Source organism: Vigna angularis, chromosome 1, assembly GCF_016808095.1.
Source record: "Vigna angularis cultivar LongXiaoDou No.4 chromosome 1, ASM1680809v1, whole genome shotgun sequence".
NCBI lineage: Eukaryota > Viridiplantae > Streptophyta > Magnoliopsida > Fabales > Fabaceae > Vigna > Vigna angularis.
The window spans coordinates 12982667-13007848 of record NC_068970.1 but is presented as its reverse complement, the minus strand read 5'-3'; the positions used below and the strand labels follow the sequence as shown (position 1 = coordinate 13007848).

Here is a 25182-nt window from a genome sequence, read left to right as displayed (position 1 = left end):
CATAGCACAACATGTAGACATAAAACACAAAAGTAGAAGACAACCTCCAAGAATTATGACAAATTATATTCTCTTTCCTAAAAAGACCTAAAAAGGCATTGTACACAAATTATGTTTTCTTTGAACTCATTATCATGTTTTCTTCTTTACAAATTATAATCTATGACATTTTTACTGTGTTTACGTTTCATAATGACATATCATCGTTATCTTATTTACTCAAACATAACAAAATAGACTAAATTAAATATTTTTAAAAAATAAAAAATTAAATTAAAAGAAAATAAAAAGACGAAATTGAATTAACATAACAAAATCAAGTAATCAAATCATATCAAACCAACTATAAATTATAAAGCTATAAAATTATAAAATAAGATACCGATTTAATATAAACTTAATTATGAGTAATAATAATATTAGATATTGAAAAAGCTCCACATACTTCGTAATAATTATTTTCATTAATTATATTTTTTCTATTATTTTTCTTGTTATTAACAATATTTTTTGACAACTAGTTTGTTTTAATATAAACAGGTATTAAAATAAATTATATTATTACTAATAAATTATTTTTATTTCTAATAAATCATATATTTTTTTTAATGAAATACTTAAAATATGTATGTAAAAAGATAAAAGCAATAAAAAAATATTCTTCAAACCCCTAATGTAATATTTTGGTAAGCTTTGGATTTCAAATAGCCAATGCTTTTAGATATTTGATACTTTAATACTATCATTAAAATTGTGTAAATTAGTTTTCGACTACGGTTAGATTAAAAAGTTGAAGAATTGTTTAATTAAAAAAACAAAAACAAAATAAAAGGAATAGTGCTATGCGTTCAACCCAGCGTTAGTCTCAGATAGTACCTAAAATTAAAGATTCCACAACGGTGCAACCGTTGGATTCCGCTACCATCCGCACACACCGAATCAATTTATTTGGAGATCGATTTACCTTTCCCCTTTCACCCTTTTGTTTTCGAATTCTCTTTCGCCAATCAAACAGTTTGTACTGCTTCCATTTCCATACGGTTGATTTTGCCGTGCCTCCGATCATGGAAGTCCCTGATACCGCCGAATCCACAGTTCCAGAAGTACAAAACTCTTCTATGTTACTCTTTTTCTTTGGTTTTGTTTTTGGTTTGGCTAAGAATTTTGTTGCATTGTTTGGTGTGTGAATGGATAGTAGTGTGCGACTGATTTGAATAACGAACCCTAGAATTTTCTCTTCGTAGGATAGTGGCGAAACTTTTACATTCGCTAGCTGCAACGACTTGGTTCGTTTTGAGCTCAATTGGCGGCTGACTAGAACAGAAAAAGAATTCCATTATCAAGCCTGTTCACTTGCTAATATAGACGAGTATAAGAATGATTTACTTAATAGAATTCCATTATTTGTCAATATAGAACTACAGAAAATATGTCTAATCTAGACTTGCAATGTTGACATTGATAATATTTTGCTTTTCCCATTTCTAGGTGTTTTTTAGTCTGACCTTAGAAGTGTAGTGATGCATTTTAAGTTGCTCTCAGAAAAAATAAATTAGGTATCTGTTATGATTTATGAGGTGGAGAGGCGTGGGTATCATGACCGAGTTTCAAAATATAACGAAAATCACTTTTAGACTTCCGTAGGTTTGTTCAGAGGCTTCTCATTCTCATAACTGTTTGACGATAAAAGTTAGGAATGCTGGTTATCTAACTGTATCTACCTATTGATTAAGTTAATGAGTGTATTTTCAGAAATTTGTCCATATCATATAATTCATGATGTATTGAATTGAATTTTATATTATAGGCCTTGCGCTCATTTAATGAGAAAACATTCTGTTTTCCTCCTGGATTTTTTAAAATGTTGCTTTCAAATGTGTGCTGGACTTCACCATACTGAATTCACTTAACTTTTTTGCTATTCTAATACTTGCCTTAATCAGAATTCTCCAAGACTGGCTGGAACAGTTAACTGGGGCACAGCGACTGTCATTGGAGTGTTTGCAGGCATGTTATATGGTGGTAGCAAGGAGGCAGCTGCTTCTGTTGTAAGTATATAAGTAAAAATATGTTTCAAAACCCTGCTTAATATTACATTTTAGAGTGTAGTACGCTCAACTCAGAAAAGGTCATTGAAATAAAAGATAAGAGTACAAGTGAAGATCATTTTCTTTAAACAATCAAAGGGTAATTTGGTGTGAGTTTGATTTGGTTTTCTTACTGTTAGACATGTCCATGATGAGTCAAGTATTTCATAGTTATTTATTTAAATTGTGGTTCCCAAGAAATAATATTCCTTGTGAAAGTTCTTGGGTCTTCGGTAGAAGAAGAATATATAATAAAGCAGAAGACAAAATGAATACAATTTATTAAAACAATATTTTATGTTATCTATTCTATAGCAGAAACAAAGATAACTAAAGCAGAACTGTTCATTAAGAATTTTCCAGATAACTTTGTTTAGATAAATTTGTCATAGCACTTATAAGAAAAGAAAATAAGAAGGAAAAATGAAATAACTTTCCATTAGCTAACACTAGCTTATAGAAACATATATGTGTAAATTTTATAATTATTCATGTCTTCTAGTGTGAATTTTCATTTGGGTTTAGTCCATAAGCTCTTATAGGAGAAAAATATTGGAAGAAAAAATGGAATTAGCTTCCACATGCTAAAATTAGTTTATACATAAACTAATTTATAAAAACTCTCATATTAACTTCTCTAAAAACTAACTTATTCATAAGTTAATTTAGCTTGGAAAGTGTTGGAATAATTACTAAGTCTATTTATGATTAGTGAAGTCCAAAAGGTTAAAAGTAGGGAGTAGTTTGTGGGTTATCTCTATTTTATTGTACTTAACTGTCTAGGATAGTCTTTTTGACTTTCCATCTCCCTACCATGGTTACCAAACTTGCAGGTTAACTCGTTAACTACTCAGTCTAGTTTACGTGTTCACTTAGTGCTTCCAAGTTAACTCGGAAGCAAACTCATATTTGGTGTAGAATCAGTAGGCTCGTCTGAAATCGCAAGCTTGCTTTCGATTTGGAGAGTTTGTGAAGATATTTTTTAAATGCAAAACAGAGTCGTTTTTAGGGCTCACCAAATTAGGTTTTCTGATTTAGGGTCACTGACGAAACTCATCTTCTTTGTTCGTCTCTTGCGATTCACCCAAGCTTTGCTCTCGTTCTTGTTAGCGTATGTGTTTTTCCCTTCTCCTGCTCCTTGCTCGCATTGTCACTCGTTGTCGCCCACCATCTCGCCGTCACCGATGGTTGTGCCTCCTTTGTGTGCCTCTGTTTCGCACTCAGCCATCATCTCTCAATCCTTCGTGTGGTGTACGTGTAAGTGAAATTTTATTCTTTGCATTGAAGAAAGTTTTTTTCATGTGCCTCTAATTCCACCTCATCTCACGTACCTTTGTACGTGTGGTATAAATTATTTTATTTCTGAAAAGTAAGGTGCTGCATTGTTTTTAAGTTCTAAACAAAGCCCTCTGTTGCAGTGCTTGTTTTTTATGTTTTGTAGTGAAAAAACTTATACCATTATGTTTGGAAATGCATCAAATTCAGTGGATGCTAATCCAAGTGCATCTTCATCGGTTAAAAGTAGAAGTAAAAATGCTCCGGGAAATCAGTCTGATATTGGATGGAAACATGGGTTTGATATTAATGGTAATGGAAGAAAAGTTAAATGTAACTATTGCTTAAAGATTGTGAGTGGAGGCATATTTAGATTTAAACATCATCTTGTTGGAACCAGGGAGGATTCTGAACCTTGTGGTACTATTTCGGAAGAAACAAAAAATTTGATGATAAAAAAAGTTGCAGAAGCTAAGGATGCTTCAGTAAAGAGAAGAAAGTTACATGTCATTGATGAAGACCATGAAGAAAGTAAGAGTGTTGAAGGAGGAATAGGGTGTTCAGTTTTAAAGGAAAACAAAAAGATGCCACTACTAGCAAGGTGAGAGTCCAAGCAACTATAAATCAAATGATGAAAAGAGGATGGATAGAAAGAAGAAGTTGATGCTCAAGTGGTTGAAGTCTTTTACACCAGTGTCATTCCTTTCAATGTAATTAGAAATCCAACATTTGCAAAGATGTGTAAAATGATTGTTTAAGTATGGAGTTGGCTACAAACCACCATTTTACCATGACATTAGAGAGATGCTCTTGAAACAAGTTGTGAACAAAACATATATAATCCTTGAGGAATATATGGAGGAGTGGAAGAGAACTGGTTGTACCATTGTGTATGATGGTTGGACAGACAAAAAAAGACATTCTATTTGCAACTTCTTGGTGAATAGTTTTAAAGGACGATTTTTCTTTATTCAGTTGCAAAACATGTGTTGATGCACTGCCTTCCGCTCATCCGAACGTCACCGCTACTACCTCCATAGTTGTCGTCGGACAACCTTGGTCTAACCCTTGAAACATCATTTCAGATAAGTCCAAAAGCCACCCTTCTGGAAGTCACCCTAGGGTTTTCATTTTCCCTTGTTGTTTTAGCATCTCCTTACTTTTTTTTTGTTCCCTTGATCAAAGATGGCTACTGACAATGTTATTTCATTCTCTGAAATCCCTCCATTACTTCTGAGAAGTTGAATAAGAAAAATTATTTATCTTGGTATGTTGTCGTCGAAATGTAGTTTCTTGGCCAAGGTCATCATGACCACTTTGAGAAAGATGGAAGCCATGTGCCTGCTAAAAAGGTTTGACAGTGGAAACAAGCAAATTTTCAATTACGTGCCCTGTTGTGGTAATCAGTGGAACCAAAACTTCTGATGTCCCTTGTCACTCTGTTTGGAAGAAAACTCAAAACATTTATGCCAAATGATATCCAACATCTCTATTATTCAACAAACAAGCTTCCATCTCTCAAAATGGCAGACCATGATATGGTATCCTTCATGACTGAAACCCAATCAGCTGTGGAAGAACTGAGGATGTTCTTGGAAGTCGAATCTTTGGAGGAAATCAAGAAGAAACTTGACAAATATTATATGGTGATGATCCTTTGTGCTTTACCTCCAGACTTGGATCATATTGTATATCAATGTCTTATCAGTCATGAGGTCCCTTCCATGGATACCTTGACCACACATCTTCTTCATGAACTAGTAGAACCATTTGTCATGGTTGCCACACAAGAAAGAGGAGAACGTGAAGGTTGAGGGTGTCCTCAGTGCACATATTGTAGAAAGATGGGTCACACCCAAGAAAATTGCTACTTCTTGCATGATTTTCCTTCCAAAACAACAAATATCTCTGAGGCTAAAACTACCAACTCCAAGCTCAATGAGGAGGAATATCAAGAGTATCTATGTGTAAAGTCTAACAGTTTGGCATAAACATCTCAAACTCCAAGTACATTGCATTTCTCAATCCATGAAAGGTCAAAATTCATGAGTAATTAACTCGAGTGTTTCTGATCAACTTTTTATTAATATAAACAGTAGAACATGGAAGGGTCCTAGTCGCCCTCTAAAATTATGTTTGTCAAGTGAAAGAAACTTGTTTTATTTCCTTATTTCTTTTCTTCTATGAAGTTGTTCTTCTTACCCGGATCTTGAGCATGGACTTATGGACTGGTGGCAAAATCCTAACGGTGGTTTGATTGCTCCTTTTATGTGGAAAGGGCTTCCTTGTTGTTGGGAAGGGGAAGATCCATGAGTAAAAGAGTCTCCAACACTCAAGTCAAAGAGTTAGGATCTGTAAGTGAGAGTGAGTGTTAGTGAGTATTCCTGGGAAATACTGGTCCTATTTATAGGATCAACATAGGTCATAGGCCTATGTTCTTATTAGAATATTATTTACTTGGGTCGTATAATAAATAGTAAAGAGTGATAAATAATAACCAAGATACCAAACTATTAGGATTTAGTTATAATATTAAATATGGTCCAAATAGGTGTAGGTTGGGCTGCTCCATAGTGAAGGGGCTTAAAGGGCCTTATTGAGCCAGGTAAGAACACAAGTATATCAGAATGCCTAATTATATTTTTTACTTTTTGCAAATAGGGCAATGTTCACTTTTAGACCTTCAAGAAATAAATGTTCATGTATATTTTACTGTTCCTATTTCCCTAAACAAGGGACAAAAAAGAGTTGATGTAATTTGAAGCACAACGATCACATGTTTTCAGAAATGAAAAACCAAAAGGTGACGATTTTTGAAGGGCCTGAACTGAAGATATCTTTATTTATAGGGACTAAAAATATATCTAAACCTATTAATTATTTTTGCTCCTTGCATGAGCTGCACATTTTAGTTATTATCTGTGCACTGTATTGTTGTTTAGATAAGGAGATTAACTATCATTGTTTCAAAATGTCTTTATGAAGAAGACTGAACAGATACTGCTTATCCTGACTGTTGACCGAGAGAATATTGATGACAATTGTTAGAGATTCTACATTGTTTAGAAATATGACTAAACTGAAAATATATTGGTGGGATTATTAGATCATCATCTATTACACTGCTATCGAACCACATGCAGATGTCCACTTGAGATGTTTAGTTATTGGTTTGAAGGGCGTATGTTGAAGATACCCCCAATGGAGTTTGTTAGCGATATCAAGTTGATTTAAATGTTCATCTAAATGCAATAAAAACCAGTCTCACCTATGGAAAGAATGTTCTTTGCAAACATGCTACTGACATTTATCTTTTTGTATAGCCAATCCTAGTTTTTTTTCTTGTCAAACATGTTGCTGCAAATATTGCCAGTCTAGATTATCCCAATTAACTGTGGCAATCTTAAGGAATTTCACATTTGTTGTTAGAGCAAGGATGCCGAAGTTATGTTGAAACTTGGGAGCACTGAAGATAAACGCGAGCAATATCGATTGATGAGAGATGCAATGGAGAAACGATTCATTAGAGTTACACGGGGCTCGATAGTGGGAGGGATACGCCTTGGAATGTTTACTGCTGCATTTTACTGCATGCAAAATCTGCTTGCAGAGAAGAGGGGTGTTCATGATGTTTTTAATGTTGTCGGAGCTGGATCAGCGACTGCTTCAGCTTTTGGTTTAATCAGTAAGAAATCATACACTTACTGTACTCCATGTGTTGTTACTTGGGAAGATGATGAGAACAGCTAACTGTTCTACATTTTTATCGTACGTTATTTAGGTTGAAAATCTTTTAGATAATACAAAATGGTCAGACCACATCTAATGTGTTGAATGTTCTATCCTGTTTTGTTTTAGTGCCTGGATCACTCCGTTGGCGAGCAAGGAATATGGCGCTAGGGTCGGTGCTGGGAGCAGCATTTTGCTTTCCTCTTGGTAATGTTGACTACTTTTGTTAGTGAATAAAAGGAGAGGAAGCAAATTTATTATTTAATTGTTGAATGATATACCTTGCTTGTCTGAATTGTGGATGTGCAGCTATTTGTTGAAATTTTTCCCGCTAATTCTTTGGCAGGTTGGATCCATCTGAAGTTGGTACAAATGGCTAATGAAGCACATCCACATTCAGGTCAGAAAGAAGTTAAGAGTGGGGTTAGTGCTGCAATTGAGAGGCTTGAAGGAAATTTAAGTAAATGAAATACTATTGTTAGGTGTGACGCCCCTCATGCTCAGCAGGCTCGAGCATTTTATTTATTTTCGGAAAAGAGGGGTAATTTTTGCGTCAGGGGAATGACTTCCATGCCCTTTTATTGGAAGAAGTGCTAATTCAATAATTTAGTTGAACCTGTTACTCAAGATTTTCATCAGACACAGCAATGATACTTTCGGTCTAGATTAGAAATAGTAAGCATATTTTTAAAGTGCTTCGGACATCACTTATTCAAGTCTCTCAAAAACAAGAAAAAAAAGGTGGTAATGAGTAAACTTGTACAGACACTGTATTATTATTCATCGTTTACAGTGCATCCGATTGTATTCATCGTTGGTTTTTGAAGGCTGCCCAGGAGAAGGTTGTATCCTCCAAATATATTATGAAGATATTGTGTATTGCTCTTCATTGCTTTTACATGTTTTATTACCTTGAAATTTAATTCATTCCACGAATAGAAAAATTGTTCCTTTTTTTCTTCTTCCGGTTCATTTCTACCGTTACAAAAAATTAAAAATCCGTTACCCTTACATCTCTGAACAGACTTTCATTAGTTAGAAGGCGGGTCTTTTAAATTTCTTTCCCATTACCAAACGTTATTCAGGCATTGATTCTAGAAACTACTCATGTTTTTCTTAAAAGATCTTAGTTTACAACCAAAAAACTAACTGAACCCCCTTTCAAAGCATTACTAAACTAGACGATTTTCTTATTTTACTGTGCAATGGTGTCTTGAAATAAACTCGACTAATGCTCATCCCTTGATAGCAGTGCTATACAAGGAATTCAAGAGAATCAAAGGTCCAACTATAAGCCATTAGCAAGGGGTGCGGAACAATACAACATATCAGCTATGCATACCAATTGCGCTACAACAAACTTTAAATAACAGGGAAGCAAATAAACAGTGACCTATCAATTGATTTGATATTAACTTGGAATTTAGGGAACAGCAATAACAGGAAAACTATAAGCATTCAAGATACTCTCATCTGCCACTGCAGCACGGGTTTGAATGGCATCGTTCATATGATTGACTCCAAAAAAATCTTCTTCCACATCTATTTTACTCATGTTTTGCCACGAGCTCCATCTTCAACTTATTGTTAGTTGTGCAGCTTCTATAAACAATATAAAATTTCGCATTGTTCCTTACCCTGCAAAGATACAGGGAGATTTAAGGTAAGAAGCTACCACGTCTTTCGGAAAATTTCTTTGGACTACATCTGACTACTCATCCACAGATAGAAGCCACCACACCTTAATGTGTAGACAACTAGTCATCGTATCTTAGGACTAAAATACAAGGAATTGTACCCAGACAAGGGCAGACTCTATATTAAGGAACCACTGGTTTCAGTAAAACATTGTTCAGACAGGCTTAATTTGGAATTAATTGAGACTCAACTAAAACTGGTTCAATCCTGCTGAATATACCATGACTACCTAAAACTTCAATATTCCACAGGATTTGGTAGGGAATCATGAGAGAAAGAAAAAATGCTCCACACATATGATGTGTGTTCTACCAAATCTTTACAAAAAGCCAGCCAAGATTAAAAAAGAAGAGGTATATATCCAAGTCCTGGGAAAATAGGATAATGGCATTTCAGAATTCAGAATAGAACAGCCATTACATAGTTATGGTTTTAATTCCTTAACATAATGAGGTTACAGACAAGAAATTGACTTTGCTGGCAAAGAAATTAACATTTCTAAACCTAGTATTAAAAAGCCAGATAAAAAAAATTACCATTAACTTGGCTATGAATTGCACCTTCTTGCGTCTTCTTTTTTGTCTTTTTTACTGCCTCTTCTGTAACCACAAAGTTTGTTAATTAATAATTAAAAACATAAGATACTTTTTTGCTTCTACACAACAAAATGATGGGCAACTTTCCTCCTAGAAAAGTCATACGCATATGGTGTGAAAGTTCGCAAAAAGACTGGTAATATGTATTGAAAACCACAAGGAAGATATTTTTATTACACAACCTATGATACCTTTGAATTTTCTTTTCTTGTTAGCTCTCCTTCTCTTCCTTTCTGCCTGTGTAAGCTCTACTTCTTCCTTGATATCACCCTTGCCATCAAACACCTCCTCAGGAGCCAACATAGCAGCATCTGAAACAGCCACAGGAGCAATCTACCCATGGAAGGCGTAATACATTGTCAATAACTGATAAATGTAAGAAACATAAGCAAAAAAAAACTGATAGCAAGAATAGCTGCTTACTTCTTCCATTGCCAGAGCAGGCACATTAACTTGAATAGACATGTCCTCTATAACCTGTTCATTTCAATCCAAGGCAAAATAAGAAGAAATTTCAAGTTAAGTATATATAGTCTACCAAGAAATAATAAGAACGTTGGTGTCATACAGGTTTTGGGGCAAAGTTAAAATGAGATAGGGCATCCAGCTTCAGACAGAGTCTCTTGAACAGCATGGTAGCCTAATAAAGAGTACAAGGTGCAAGATTAATGCATAATAATGAAATATATAAAGGACATAACAAGTTAGTTACACAACCTGGTACAATTAGCCAACTTTGTATAATGCATGAGAAAATGAAGCACATAACAAATGAGAAAGAGATTAAATAGCACAATAAACAGAAACAAAGTAAAACAATCAAGATTTGCACCTCATTCTTTTGTTCATCTTTGAATGACAATGGAGCAGATGTGGGGTCTGTCTTCTGAACATATTCTTGCTGTCAACAATTAAAAAAAATACATTTAAGGTACATCACAAGCAAGGATGAAATGTACAAACCCTTGAAAAATTAGTAAAAGGTTTTCAAATGCTGCAGAACATATACTTAAAATACAAACCTCGTAAATTTCTGCAAGACCCTGCTTGCTTTTATTGTCATCCTGAATTCATAACAAAAATGAAATTACTTGTACAAGTTAGTTACATACAGATAGAGCTAGACAAGATGTTGACTGAACATTAAATCTATTTCAGTGAAATAAGCCTTACCAACTCTTTAACTTCCCGAGGCACTTTAGATGGCAATTTAGGAAGCCTTTGCACATCATTAAAAAACCCCTATATAAAACACAAGTGTACATTAGAAAAAACGTAGTGTAATGCAGTTTCATCTCATGTATTACTTGTTAGTAATTATATAACCAGCTTAACACATCCAACTTTTTACCAAAATGGTACATGTTGCCATCTATGTATCACTTGAAATAAGAATAGAGATTTAGAGTGATTCTAAGAGAGTATGTAAACCCCTCTCAAGAGTTTCATATTTATAATATCTTTAGATATATCATATACAATGAACATCAGAGAATTCTAGAAGACATATCTAGGAACTAGGATCATCATAAAGTACATAGCACCTAATAATACCCTATTAAAGGTCATTTATTCTAATACTTCCCCTCAAGCTGGAGCATACAAATTGTGTATGTACCCTTGGAGCAAATAAATTCAATTTGAGGACCTCTCAGTGATTTTGTTAATACATGTGCAAGATGATCATTTGATCCAACAAACTCTGAGTAGATTTCTTTGGACAACAATTTTTCTCTTATGAACTAGCAATCTATTTCAATGTGTTTAGTTCTGCGGAAGCAATGAGAAAAGCAGCTTGATTATCACAATACATCTTCATCGGCTGAATGCTACAAAAGTCTAATTCTTGTAAGAACTATTTTACCCACATAAGTTCAAGAGATGTCATTGCTCTATACTCAGCTTCAGTAGATGGTCAGGTGACCACATTTTTCTTCCTACTTTTTCAAGAGACAATATTTCCTCCAAGCAAAACACAATATCTTGTAGTAAAGTGTCTATCCATAAGAGAACTAGCCCAATCAGCATCACAATATCCAATAATTTAAGTATTCCCTTTACCTTCAGAAAGTAACCCTTGTCCTGGAGCCTTTTTGAAATATCTTAGAATACGAATGATTTACATTCAAGTCATCAATACATGGGTTTTGCATAAATTGACTCACAACACCAACTACATAGGACAAATCTGATCTAGTAATAGTGAGATAAATAAGTTTTCCAATTAGTCTTCTATATCTTTCTGGATCAAAGAAAGTTTCTTCCTGTTCTACCATTAATTTTAGATTTGGATCCATGGAACAATCTCCTGGTTTAAAATCAATCATACTCGTTTCTTTCAGGATGCCAAGAGCATATTTTTTGTTGTGAAAGTATCACTCCTTCCTTTGATTGAGCTACTTCTGTGCCAAAAAATGAGATTTCCAAGATCCTTGGTCTGAAAATAATTGCATAGATGGTGGCCTAGAGAAAGAGAGAGGGTTTTAGGAGAGAAATACCTAGGAGACCCAAGCAAATGAGTTTGAAACCAAGAATGAAGGCTAGATATGGACTCAACATGCTTCAGTGAGTCAAACAAAGGTGGCCTAGAGAAGGCCCAACCACTGGACAGCAACACGTGAGACTCACGCACCTGGGGCACAGTGATTGTTGACGACATGTGACAACGCATGGGATAGAGAATGGAGGCGTGACCACCGGGGTTGGATTGCGCTCTTCGAGGCACCTCAGTCCCAGGTGTTAAAAGACGAATCTCCAACGTCGAACAACGACGAACGACATAAATGGAGCCGTTGGAGAGTAAAAAAAACAGTCACAAAGACGGGCATAGCGAGATCAAGCCGCTCTGATACCAACTTGAATTAAGAATAGAGATTTAGAGTGAATTTGAGACAGTATGTAAACCCCTCTCAAGAGTTTCATATTTATAATATCTTCAAATACATCGAATACAATGAACATAAGAGAATTCTAGAAGACATTTCTAGAAACTAGGATAAACAAAAAGTACGTAGCACCTAATAATAAACCCTATTAAAGGTCATTTATTCTAACAGTATCATCTCCCACTCAAGTAAAAGACATGATGAACTATAGTAGACGTCCAAACCAAGTTAGTTCAGCATATAAAGTTACCTCAATAATCCTATTCTTGATCATATCCTCAATAGAAGCTGTAACTTCCTCAGTGATTACAGGAGTAGGCCTCACATTGTGCTCAAAGTCTAGATCAACTTCCAATGCACTATTTTTGGGTCTCTTTGCAGCAGTTACCTGTAACAAAATCATCAATCAATAATCAAAATACCAGATTAGCAAAATAGCCAGCAAATCCAACCCAAAAAGTAATCAGATTAAAAAAATGAACAAGGGACTAATGTATTACCTCACCCTGCATAATCCATGTTTTTGGCTCTATGTTAGCTTTCTCCATCTGCTCTATCTTGGATTGAATTTTTTCCAGCTCCTTTTCGTGGCCAGATGCAGTCCTTTTTTTCTACACATATGTAATAAAATAGAATAAGAAATTAAGAAAACTATTTACAAATTAAATAGTAAACATATATATATATATATATATAGAGAGAGAGAGAGAGAGACCTCATTGTCAAATTCTATGTCACCCTCATCTTCAGAATATTTAGATTCCCGAAGTACTTGAGCTTTTCTTTTTGAGCCCCTTTCCTTTTTACCTCCAAAGAAGTCTTCATACCTGATGGCAACAGGTGAAAAAAATGAACCCCAAATACAGACATGGTAAAAAAACATCTAAGGTAAGTATCCAGACAATTGCATAACATGAGCGGTGAGAACTGAGCATAATAATAAAGAAAATACACCAAAACAAACAAACTACATAATAATTAGCGGTAAACAGTGTAAAGCTCAAGGAGAGAGAAAAGATCACTTGGCCAAATTCATTTGGCCAGAGAATACTACAGGAATTACAATTGAAAAAAAAATAGAAAATGTATTTGATCCTAGAAAAGCCTTAAGCATAAATGCCATACAGTTAGCCTACCTTAACACTCTGAAAATCCAGTACCATAAAGCATGCTTGGTCTTATGCTTATGCAGTAAAACCCAAAGCACCCATCCATTTCATCAACCAAGCTTGGATCATATTCCTACTATTTACGTTTCCCTCCATCAATTCATAACTTTGTGTGTTAATTTCAAGATACCTAAAATGTGCTACTTCTGGCACGGTATGCTTTCCAACTTTCACCTCCAAGATATTATTAGCATGCAACGGGCATGTATTATTAATCAATACATTTTTCAATTAGTAGATTAAGGAAGGAAATTGACGGGAAAGAAAAAGGGGTATGCATATGAACAATCCAGGGAAATAATGACAGCAAAACAAATAACTACTTAGTTAAATTGACGGTGAACATTTAATGCAGAGGAGACCCATGTCCTTAAAGTCCCAAAGATATAGATTACACCTCGACCTTCAGCTGCACATAGGAATTTCACGTTTCTGGTGGGAAAGAGGAGAGAGGAGAAGAAAAAAGGATGAAGATGATAGATGGAAAGAGAAGAGAAACAGAGAGATCAAAGAACTGGACAATGCACAGCTCTTATTATCATTCAGTCTGTCAACAGTCCTACCTTATTTAAAGGTAACTACCAAACAGCCATAAAATCCTAGCTAACAGCAGCAGACTAACTAACTAATTAACATTATTTTCTTATTAAATATGTGATGAATAGAAGAAAACACAACACTGATGACATGGGTGACAGCGAGAAACTTCACTTACTATAGGTGTATTCAGCGTGGGACTCATACAGATAAATACCAGAAATAGGAAAAAGAGAAACAAGCTTTCACATCTATATCGATAATATCAAAAGAACTAGCCTAATGTACATTTCTTTGTCCAATGAAGAGCAAGTGACTTGATTTTTCTACAACGAGGCTAGTCCCTCCACTCCCTCTCCCATGTTTGGAAATATTATCAAAATAATAAAATAAAATTAGTTAAGGCATTGCATATCAGGTTGTCACGTGACAAGTGTTAACCATTAAAATCACAATTCTACACGCACTATCATAAGGCTAGACCTCCTGGCTATAATGCTTTGATATTGTATTCGCATCTCACCACAAAGTTTTACCCAAGAACAAGACATACACATGTGATATCTATAGATATTTCTGGAACATAGATCGTCAAGCAGAAGTGAAGCAATTTAAAGCTTTTACTTAAGCACTTCATTGACCAATAAGTGAAATTGTAGACTAGTGACAATGGATATAACCAATAACTAGAGTTGCAATCTTAAAATGGATGAAGATCCTTTTTTATAGTGGGAGGACAATAATAAACACCTTGCATTTTCCATGTCCTCTGCTTCTTCGTCTACATCATCTTCGTCACCAGACCCAAAATCATCATCCTAGATAAATATAATCAGAATGGGTCACAAACTAAATAATTAATAAACAAGCAAATAACAACTTAACAAGAACTGAACAATATTAATACGGATTTCACAGCCAAATTAGAAGAAAAGAAAAGCACTAAAAAACCAACATATAACACTACTAATAAAAATTCAACAAAAACGAACAAGACCGTATTATACCTCACACAAACCCTAACAGTGATATCAATTGGCACAAACTACCTAAAACAACTGTCCCAGGTTTAGAAACACCCCAAAAAAGACTAATAAAAACCACAGTAAGCAAAGAGCACACCCACCTCATCACTTTCCTCGTCATCATCTTCCTCCTCGCCTTCTCTGTCTGCCTCAGCATTCTGAAAATCCTCTTCCTCCTTATCTAAGTACTTCGCCAATTCATCTATTTTCAAGAATTTATCCTCAATGCCACCGCCTTCTTCATTATCTTCTTCGTCTCCCACTTCATCTTCCTCATCCTCTTCCATTCCTTCTTCTTCTCCCTGCTCTTCTTCGTCCTCGTCTCCTTCCTCTTCCTCTTCCTCTTCCTCATCCAACTCCTCGTCAAAACCGTCACTGTCTCCCTCCCACTCGTCTCTACTCTTTTCCTCCACCTTGTTCCCACTTTCCGAAAGAACCTTCAGCTGGGAAATCTCTTCAGGATTTTCAGCCAGCTGCTTCAATCGGCGGCGCAGGGTGGATAACAGAGGCTGTGATTGGAGGTCGATTTGTTGCCATATCTGTTCAGCGTCGAAACCTTCCACGAGGAGTTGATCCAATGGCGTTTTAGGGGAAAATGGTTTTAGGGTAGAAAACAAGTATTGGGACGCCGTACGAGCAGCTTCCGACAGCTCCACGTTCGGCGCCAACCATAAATGTGTATCCGTCGCTTTCAGGCGCCGTAGGGCTTCGACGCCAGCGTCACTCGCGTTCACCATTGTTGGGTGCACTGTCTCTCTGTTCTCTGGTGACAAAAGGGTTTAGTTTAGGGTTTTAGCACAACGAAAGTGTGACAGGACTGAAAATGTGCGTTTTCTTGACCTAATAAATAAATAAATTCGATTAATTGTTGGAAATTACTTTTTAAACCCAAATTGAAATTCGACTAATTTTGAGTATGTTATGTTTATATTTAGATTTAGATGTGTGTACAAATAAGGGAAGGATCTATACAAACTATCATATATTATTATCAATTATGCAATTACGTAATAATAAGAATATAAAATCGTTCCTCTTTAACCATCGGATACTTTTGACCAAATTAAATTCCTTTAAAATACTTACTTTTTCCACTTTTATATTTAATCTTTTAATTTTTTTCTTTTTTTAATAGTTACATTTCAAGATTATATAAATAAAAATCAATTCATAATAGTCTACATAAGTTACATGAAATATATATATATATATATATATATATATATATATATATATATATATATATATGCTATCTTAACTACAAAATTATTAATACATTATTTATATTCTAACATTTTTATAAATCATATTACTTTGTTATGATAAAGTTAATTATCTTATTCCTGCTTTACTCATTATTTAGTTTATCTTTGTATATATTAGTGATAATGCAATTTCATTCTATTTAAGTTAACAATGTTAACACACATAATGTTAGATGTTTTATCCATAAATGAGAATTTATAAATATACAAGATGATAAAATCAAATAAATCATGGGTAATATATGATAATGTTTAAATAATCCTCATATATATTTGTATTTCTCAATAGTTATTTTACAAAAATGTCGCAATGGTTTAAAAACTATTTTATCGATTAAATTATATTTTTTTAAGTAAACAAAAATTAGTGAAGATAATTCAATTTTAAATGCTATGATAAACATACCGGATTCTCTAATTATTCACTAATACAAAAATAGCATACAACGTCGAATATTTTGAAATGAATTCGCGAATTGTAAGATCCTTGAAAATATTTGTAAGTCAGATACTAGAAAAAAAAAGTAAAAAATAAATAGTAAATTGTGAATAGTAAAAAAAAATATTTTTGGAAGGGATAAGTGTTCCACATAGCTTTGAGATCATAATTCATCAAATTGCAAATAAAAAATTATTTTTATAATAGTAAAATGAATAAAAAAAAATGAATAGTTAAAATGAATAGTAAAAATGAATAGTAACTTTTTTGCGCTATAAATAGTCGAGGGGGAGGCTGAAAATTTACACAAAAGAACTTAGAAAATTTTTGAGAGAAGAGAGTTGGAAGAATTTCTAATATATTCTGTAAGTTTTCAGAGAACCAGGAAATTAAGTCTGTAATAGAGGTAAGGGAAGCCACTCTTATACTTTGTTTTTCTCTAATCCTAAATCTTGAATATGTAGTATTTGTTTCTGTATGGTCTTGAATTTTGAATGAGAACATTTATTTGTTTCTTTTGTATTTTTGGAAGGACGAGAAGTTGTCTAACCGGCTCTGCCAGATTCAACTTCTTGTTTCCCCAAAGCTTTGGTTGTTTCTTATATCTTTATATTGTATTTTTGGAAGGACGAGAAGTTGTCTAACCGGCTCTGCCAGATTCAACTTCTTGTTTTCCCTGAATTTTTATATTAATATTATTTTAATGGTAAGGGGAGCTAATTATTTTTGTATGAATTTATTTTATAAAAATATATGCATATGAATGTTGAACTAGTGTGCTCTTGTGAAACTGTTTTATGACTTTTATTATATTGGGTGTTATAACTGAAACTGTGAAATTGTACATGTTGTGATCTGATGAATTTAATTTGTTTTGAATGAGTTTGTTGGCTGAAATTGATCTTGTTGGAAGGTCTGGAGTAAGGGTTCTGTAATAGCTTGTATATGGGTATTAAATAGATGTACAGATACTGTTTAAGGTTGCTGTGAGAGGAAGTGAAAATATTAAAATTAGGCATTTCAGATTTAGAGCATAAGCGAACATGGTAGATAATTTAAATAAATCAATTGTTAATTATTGAGGGTCTTCCTTTGTTGGTAGGATAGAGGAACCTTAAAAACCTGAGTTGGCACATCCCTGATCATAGAGCAGCCCTGGCCTGGTCCAATCAGTTGTGACTAGTCATATGTGTTGGCGTCGAAGATGAGTTTGATGCGTTCAGACATCTGGGTCCTCTCTGGTGACCTATTGGGGTAAAGAAAGATCTCTACTAGGATGAAAATAAAATAAAACAAGTTGATTTCATTTACCGTTGAACCCAAACTTTAATATGTAATTCCTAAGACATGTTGATGTATTTTGGCTGATATATGACCTTTGATTGGTGAAAACATGTTGAGTTATACTTGTAAAAAAAATGAGTTTATAATATGAAGGATGATATCTGGCAATATGTTTACTTTATTTGGGTATTGACATCAAAATGGGTTATTGTCAATTTATAATTAAATGAACATGATTGAGTTACGTAGATAAGAGGGTATAATTTGTTGATTTTATGAAATGTTGGATTGGATATGAGAAATCATTACTTATGAAATGATGTTTACTACTGGGAGTAGTATGTTCGGTTTATACCATGAGAGCTTGATATGAACAAAGTAACACCCGGGGTTTATGAAAGCAGGCAGAAAGTGGTCTGACCATAAGGCTTTGACATAAACATATGATTCGTAAGTTTTATAGAAGCAGGCAGAGAGAGGTCTAACCATAAGGCTTCAGAAAGTAAGACATAGTATACAGGTGAGGCTTAAGGAAGCCGCTAGAGAGCGGTCTAACCATAAGGCTTCGTGAGTAAGCATGATATACTTGTAAGGTTTATGAAAATGAGAAAGATGATTAAAAAAAATGATGAATTAATGACATCGGGATAAGGGTATTTATCAATTGCAGAAATAAATGATTGTAACATTTATATTATAAGTTTAATGATTGTATGATATGGCTGGCTTACCCTTATTTGTTTGTGCTATTATCATATAACTCATGTTATATGTGAATAGATAATGTTGCATATGTGGTTGAAAAAGCTTAGAGATGATGAGAGAGATGCGGGGAAAAAACTTCAGGGATTTTTGTAAAAAGAATAAATTGTATTGGAAAATATATGTTGTGTAAGACTTATAAGTTAAATTTCAAATTTATATTAAGTGGTGAAGACTATATTGTTTAAAGTTTGTAAGTTTGGTATTGTATTTTGGAGGAATTGAAATAAAATTTGATTGTTTATATCATATTAATTTAGTCTCTACTACAAGTAATACCCTTTATTATATTTGGGTGTTACACGAACGACGTCATATCAGTACGTCGAATTCAAAAAAACTCGACTTTAAATTAATGTCAAATTTTGTTAATATACAACATTAACTTAAAGTCTAATTTTGTCAATATTCCAAGTTAATCAATTTTTTTTGTTTTTTTAATTAATTGTAATCATTTTTTACAACTCTATGAAACCTGAAAAGCAAAAATTTCAATTTTTGGTATTTTATAAAGCATAAACTATGAACCTGTAGTGTATTATCAACAATAAAAAATAATAACCAACAACAAACAAGTTCAATCAAACAACAACAACAAACAAGTTCAATCAAACAACAACAACAAACAAGCTCAACTAAACAACAACAAACAAGCTCAACTAAACAACAACAAACAAGTTTAACAAAAAAACAACAAACAAGTTCAACAAATAAGTTTTTCAAAACGAAAACGAAAACTAACCTTCAAAATGTGGGTTCGTCGGAATAAAATTTTGTGACAATGAGAGAAAAAGCAGAATGCGCCTATGAAGGACAATAGCACGAAAATAATCTGTTAAACACAGACAAAAATCATACATAAAGTATTCGAGAAAAGTTTGGAAAGAGAAAATGGTATAACATGCTAAGATAGGTTGAATGAATTTTCAATCTCTCGCTCAAATTTTTATTAAATTCGCTAATCTTTTGACATCAAATTACATCTAATAATTGTAATTATTTACAAAAATACCACCGCTCATTTTTAATTTTAATTTTGATTATTCAGTGGTTGGACATTAAACGTGGGACGTTATATGTTGTTGTTTTTGTAGTAGTGATTATAGTTCACAATAAATTAGGAGTGCATATAAAATAAATTTTTAAATAATTATCAGTTTCTTTTAAATGAAAAAAATATTATCATATAGACATGTAAAAGAGGTCAAACTATTTTCATAGGTCGTAACTTATAAAAAGATAGCATTTTAGAACAATCCAGTAAAAGTTAAACATCCTACATTGTGTTTATTGAATGTTTTATCATTTGTATCAAAAGATCTGTGTTCAAATTCAGCCTCAAATAAACTATCACGTGGCATTTTAGTTGTCGTTTAAATGTTCCCCAATTTTATATGATACAAGCATATATCAACTTTGGTTCAATTATCTATTCACTAAAGAGGTCATTTTTATCGCTTTGAACACTAAAAAGTACGTATAAGGATAAATATTTCAACTAAGAGTTACATACATAAGAGAATAACAATTACTGTTGCATTGAAGTGTATTCAATGTTTTTTTACAACAAAACTACAAGGGTGAAACGAAGAAAAAGACATTTATGTGAGTTCAAAATTATTCAAGGAGCTGAAAAAAGTTCGCAACAATCACTTATTCTCAAACCTATATATAAATATTCTTTTGAAGAGAAATTGATGTTACTTTTACAAATGTTAATGTTGAATTTTCTCCTTACCCAAACTAATCTGGTAAGAACATTTTTTTATTCATCCCAACAAACTCGTAAAGTAAATCAAACCATTAAAAACATCCAAAGATACTACTTTCTTCAGTGAGGATATATGATCTTTTTATTACTCAGACTCTATATTTATATAAATTATGAGTGATTTGTCAAAATAATACTTAATTAAATTTTAAATAGTTTATAAAAATAGTATTGTCAACAAAAACAATTGAGAGTCAAAAAAATATCCGGGTTTAAACAAAAATACTTTATTAATATTTGTTTTAGTTATAATAAATTATTTGATAAAAAAAATATTTCAAGGGATCAATGTGAATAACTGAAAATTGAAATAAGACTTAATTATACTTTTTAACCTACCTAATAAAAAAGTTTCAAGAAAAATATAAGGAACAGGCTCTTTTAATTCATTTTTAGTGTTGAATGAAATGTACTAAAAATAATTAAATTGTGAGTTGTATATATTCTCTTTAGTTGTTATTTAATGAAATTTGGTAACGATTTTATAGTTTTAATGAATTTTAAAAATCCATCAGAAAGTGTTAAAAGTTATTTCACTTCAATAATATAAATGACATTTTAATGAAAACATTCATGACTGAAACTATCAAAAGATTATTTAAATTACGATTAAAAACAATACATAAAATCACAAAATGATGACACGTAAGAGTATCTACAATACAATTGTATATACGAGTACTTAATTATTTTTACCAGTAAATTATATATTTATTAGGTAAAAATAAACAAGAAAATAAGAAAAACTAACATAAAAAAAACTTATTTTACCAATCTTAGAGTAAATTTTCTTCTAAAAGTTCGTGAAGAAATTACACATTTAAGCTAAATAAACATGCCTAATAGATGTTCTACGTTTAAAGAGATCCTATGGAAAGTAATTTATTTCGTTTTATTTACATAATTTCCAATAGAAAGTAATAATATTTTGATGATTAAAATAAATACCTAATAATTACATTATAATGATCTAAATGAATGGCTTGATGCCCTCATCTTTGTCTTAAACTCTAATTATTTTGTTTTTACTTCTCCCAATGCAAATTCGAACACTGAACGACAATAGAACCAATAATTCAATGCACTGATATCACAGTTTTTACACGCGCACATGCCATCTTTCGACAAGTGTCAACACAAAGTAACGCCCAAAACTCTCTTTGCTTCTAAACCATTGAATTCAAAAACAGCCAAAGAAACTTATATACTTCACCTCAACTTACAAACTTTTTTACTATTTTCTTGCAACTAAATATCTTCCCTTTTTCTACCACAAAATTTATGTTCTGAAAATCGAACTCATCTCACATATAGGTACGAGTCAGGGTACCGCGTGGACAACACGCTGTGTTTCAGCTTCATTATCAAAGCGAATATGCCATAGCACGGAATATGCAATAATGCCATCGAAAAGTAACTGAAAATCAATCACAGGACAGTGAGAAGGTATCAGAAAAAACATCATACCAACGCTTACTCAGAATCAGATACCCAAGAAATAGAAAGATACACAAGACAAGAAGAAAATAATTAATGTATACCACAGTGGAGCATACGAGGAGGACAAATCAAGAAATGGATATGGCCACCTGTTTTGTTTTTTTTTTCAGAAAAAAAGTATAATCAGGAAATTATGTATAAGATGTTTCTTTAGCAATTCAGTGATTAAAATAATGATGAGGGTTGTTACCAGAGTTTAACTATGGCATGAACAATCCACTGGAAAATCACATATGTAATTGTCCACATGAAAAAGTATCCTATTCGAAACCAAGGGAACCTCTGGAGAGAACAAAATGAAGGGTAAGGATTTGAATATATATATATATATATATATATATATATATATATATATATATATATATATGCAGTGAAAGTGGACAATTAGCTAGAATCAAATCTAGAAACTCACCAAGGAATTTAAAGCCGTGTCACCTAGCAGGAAAACAGCATTGATGGTGTGCATACTGATTATTAGCTGTCACATTACAATTTTGACTTATGATTTAGCTCTGATGTCTCTTTTTGGGTAAGAAAAGGAACAGGTATAGTACAACTATATATGTATGCTTATGTTATAAAAGAAGATTAACAAATATAATCTATCGAGTCGCACATGGCTTACCAAATTTATGTGGTAATCTTTGATGGTTAGAAACGGAACAATTATGAACCAAAACACACAATCTGTGAGCATTACAGCACCTGCAATTATCTGTTCATGAAAAAAAAGACAATTTATGTAGCCAATGGCAAAAACAGTCCCATCCCAGATTGTAAATGTTGATGAAAGGAAAAAAAGATAAAGATTTATTTAAGTTGAGTTCATCATTTATCTAAATCAGTGATGTAGGCCAAGTTTACCTGGAATATTATTTGAAAGATATAACCCCAGATGCCCGCAGGTTGGCGAACAAGATGTTCTTGTGGAGTTCCTAATCCTTTGTCATTGTTTGATGGATTAGAGCACTGGGGGGTTGTAGGAGTATCAGAAATTCCTTGCTCTGCATCTCCATCAACATTTCCAACCTTGTCACCACTGGCTTTTTTAAGATGCTGGTAACAACCATGCATGGAGAGCAAAGATCCCAGCTACAAAATCAAACATACAATGACAGTGTATAGCCAGATTATGGACTAGTTTATATAGATGAAATAGAAAGAAAAATTAGATGAGGCTCATCATAAAAGTATTTACCCCAAAGTAAATGGTGACTGCAGCAAAAGTCCACCTGTTTCATAGCAACAAAAAACAAAAGAAGGAAAAATTAATAGTCAAAAGCCAGAAGAGAAAAACAGACCCTTTTTTTTTACAAACGGAAGCGGCTTCCAATGGAAGATTATATTGGATAAAAACACTAGTTATCTTAGAGACACACACAAACCCATGATCACAAAAGGGGATTGTATGAGCCTATTTAATTCAAAGAGAAGAGGACTGATTGAACTGCTACTAATCCCTTCGTTTAGAAAAACAAACCAAGAGCTTCTTTTTTTTATTCGAGATTGATTAACTTTTTGTTTAAAGTTTAATTAGCTTTCAAATTATTGGTCCAGCCACAGACTTCTGCTTTCATGTTCCACACCTACAACTTAGGATGGTTCTTAACATAGAAAAAAATTAATACGCATTACTTCATTTTAACAGCATCCAAATTTCATATGAAGAAATTCGAAATGGAAAATGGAAACTCACTCAGTGTAAAAGTAGAAAATGCTTCCTCCGTCAGCAGTGGCTGTCAGTATGAGAAGCACCAAAAGCACAACAAATGCAAAAACTCTAAACCCCAGTAACCAGACAGGGTGAATTCCTTTCAAACAAGGCCTCCAAATTTCATCCTCATACAAAGTCGAGGATGTTTCTTTCTGGTCATCATTTCTTGTAGCTGTTTCTCTCTGGCCTTCCTTGTTATCATTTCCTGTTGCCTTCCACGAAACTTCATACTTCAATATAATCAATGAAGAAAAGATAGCTGAAAGCAGAACCCAAATGACACAAACCAAGACCCTCCAATTCAACCAGTAACTCTGTGTGGTTGTATCTGCAGTGATGATGGGTTCCCACGTGCCTTTTGGAGAGCCTGTGACGAACCTCATTTCGTTACTTCAGATTCTCTCAAAGGTAAGTGGAGAGGGAGATGGGGTTGTTCTGCTTCTCCTTAGAAAAATCCCTCAAATGCTATTGAAGAACAAAACAAATAGAATATAACAATGACCTTAAGAGAATTGGAAGCTATATATTAAACTTGTTCTCTGTGATCAAAAGTGGGGCCTAACGAGAAAGTACACATGATAGTGATTTTTCATGCATTTCAAACTAGGAACAGCTGCAAAAGTTTTGGGCCAGGGAAAACTAAAAGTTTGAAGTCTCTTGACCCATTTTAGCCACATTAACTAAACGTTTAATTATCGGATAAGGTAGAGATTTCAGGCTTTGGATGGATTTCACACAAAAAGATAGAACACCGACAATGTTAATTGTATGTGGATCAGTCTATAAAGGAAAAAAAGAAGCAGCTAAGAACTGTAAGCAAAAAGAAAAGGTTGAATTGAAACTTGCAAGGGAAAGCAAAACAACGTGGAGGAGCGAGAAGAGATGCTTTGCTTCTTTGCTTTTGTATATAGAAAACTATTAAAGGTTGTAGACTGTATAGAGAGAGAGAGAAAAGAAAAGGATGGTGTTGTGTGGTGTGCTTGGAGCACAAGCTTCTTCTATCACCTTTACTGTTGTTATCTAACAAGAATCTAGTTGCAGCCTTGACCACCGTATTCCCATGCAAATTTTAAACTAGTGTTGATGAGCCAAAAGACAAACATGTTTCTCTGAACCCTTCTTGGGTTAATAATCATATTATATTTCTTTTTTTAATGACAGAGAGAAAGACATAGGAAAGGGACCAGAGAGAGGGTATAATTGTATTTGGATTTTGTATTGAAATGCTTGGAGCCAAGATTCTTCATGTATCCCAAGAATGGTTTGGCCTCGCATGAGTCATGACTTGCTCAAAAAGAAATAAAGTGAAACCACAAGAAAAAGGGATGACATGGCTAAAAAAAGGTAAAATATATTTTTCATTTTTCAGAAATTAGTATGTTTCTGATCTCTATATTTATTAAAGTAGTTTTACTTCTTTACAATGAAAAACATTAGTCCCTACAT

The 25182-nt window shown here is 33.4% G+C and overlaps 3 protein-coding genes across 4 annotated transcripts; 1 reads left to right on the top strand and 2 right to left on the bottom strand.

Moving 5' to 3' along the window:
- The first annotated feature begins 841 nt into the window (after window positions 1–841).
- LOC108330618 (uncharacterized) lies at window positions 842–7980 on the top strand. Its single transcript, XM_017565150.2, has 5 exons — window positions 842–1103; window positions 1944–2048; window positions 6792–7047; window positions 7221–7298; window positions 7438–7980. Exons 1-5 carry the CDS (start codon window positions 1065–1067, stop codon window positions 7557–7559), a joined length of 600 nt encoding a protein of 199 aa, XP_017420639.1. The 5' UTR covers window positions 842–1064; the 3' UTR covers window positions 7560–7980.
- A 377-nt stretch (window positions 7981–8357) lies between these two features.
- On the bottom strand, window positions 8358–15832 carry LOC108331475 (M phase phosphoprotein 10). 2 transcript variants are annotated; one of them, XM_017566180.2, is made up of 13 exons: window positions 15103–15832; window positions 14727–14794; window positions 12986–13097; window positions 12771–12881; window positions 12521–12658; window positions 10559–10627; window positions 10408–10449; window positions 10218–10286; window positions 9954–10025; window positions 9809–9862; window positions 9577–9718; window positions 9326–9388; window positions 8358–8729 (listed from the first exon to the last, which is right to left on the bottom strand). In XM_017566180.2, exons 1-13 carry the CDS (start codon window positions 15736–15738, stop codon window positions 8725–8727), a joined length of 1581 nt encoding a protein of 526 aa, XP_017421669.1. In that variant the 5' UTR covers window positions 15739–15832; the 3' UTR covers window positions 8358–8724. The 2 variants fall into 2 exon arrangements, with proteins under 2 accessions (XP_017421669.1, XP_052726300.1); XM_052870340.1 differs by lacking the exon at window positions 8358–8729 and having other exon boundaries at window positions 9162–9388.
- A 5753-nt stretch (window positions 15833–21585) lies between these two features.
- LOC108334841 (uncharacterized) lies at window positions 21586–24788 on the bottom strand. Its single transcript, XM_017570777.2, has 8 exons — window positions 23719–24788; window positions 23221–23254; window positions 22887–23114; window positions 22648–22737; window positions 22435–22500; window positions 22213–22304; window positions 22064–22111; window positions 21586–21939 (listed from the first exon to the last, which is right to left on the bottom strand). The coding sequence occupies exons 1-8, from the start codon at window positions 24117–24119 to the stop codon at window positions 21822–21824; spliced, it is 1077 nt and encodes a 358-aa protein (XP_017426266.1). The 5' UTR covers window positions 24120–24788; the 3' UTR covers window positions 21586–21821.
- Between the last annotated feature and the right edge of the window lie 394 nt (window positions 24789–25182).

Bases quoted from the DNA above. Each gene is read 5' to 3' on its own strand.
- LOC108334841 (XM_017570777.2), bottom strand. From the start codon at position 24,119: ATGAGGTTCGTCACAGGCTCTCCAAAAGGCACGTGGGAACCCATCATC. The intron at 22,305-22,434 runs GTGAGTTTCTAG...TGTTCTCTCCAG, and splicing joins ACACGGCTTTAAATTCCTTG to AGGTTCCCTTGGTTTCGAAT. The intron at 21,940-22,063 runs GTATACATTAAT...ATTGATTTTCAG, and splicing joins TCCTCGTATGCTCCACTGTG to TTACTTTTCGATGGCATTAT.
- LOC108330618 (XM_017565150.2), top strand. From the start codon at position 1,065: ATGGAAGTCCCTGATACCGCCGAATCCACAGTTCCAGAA. The intron at 2,049-6,791 runs GTAAGTATATAA...ATTTGTTGTTAG, and splicing joins AGGAGGCAGCTGCTTCTGTT to AGCAAGGATGCCGAAGTTAT. The intron at 7,299-7,437 runs GTAATGTTGACT...ATTCTTTGGCAG, and splicing joins AGCATTTTGCTTTCCTCTTG to GTTGGATCCATCTGAAGTTG.
- LOC108331475 (XM_052870340.1), bottom strand. From the start codon at position 15,738: ATGGTGAACGCGAGTGACGCTGGCGTCGAAGCCCTACGGCGCCTGAAA. The intron at 12,882-12,985 runs GTCTCTCTCTCT...ACATATGTGTAG, and splicing joins ACATAGAATTTGACAATGAG to AAAAAAAGGACTGCATCTGG. The intron at 10,026-10,217 runs GTGCAAATCTTG...ACTCTTTATTAG, and splicing joins AAGATGAACAAAAGAATGAG to GCTACCATGCTGTTCAAGAG.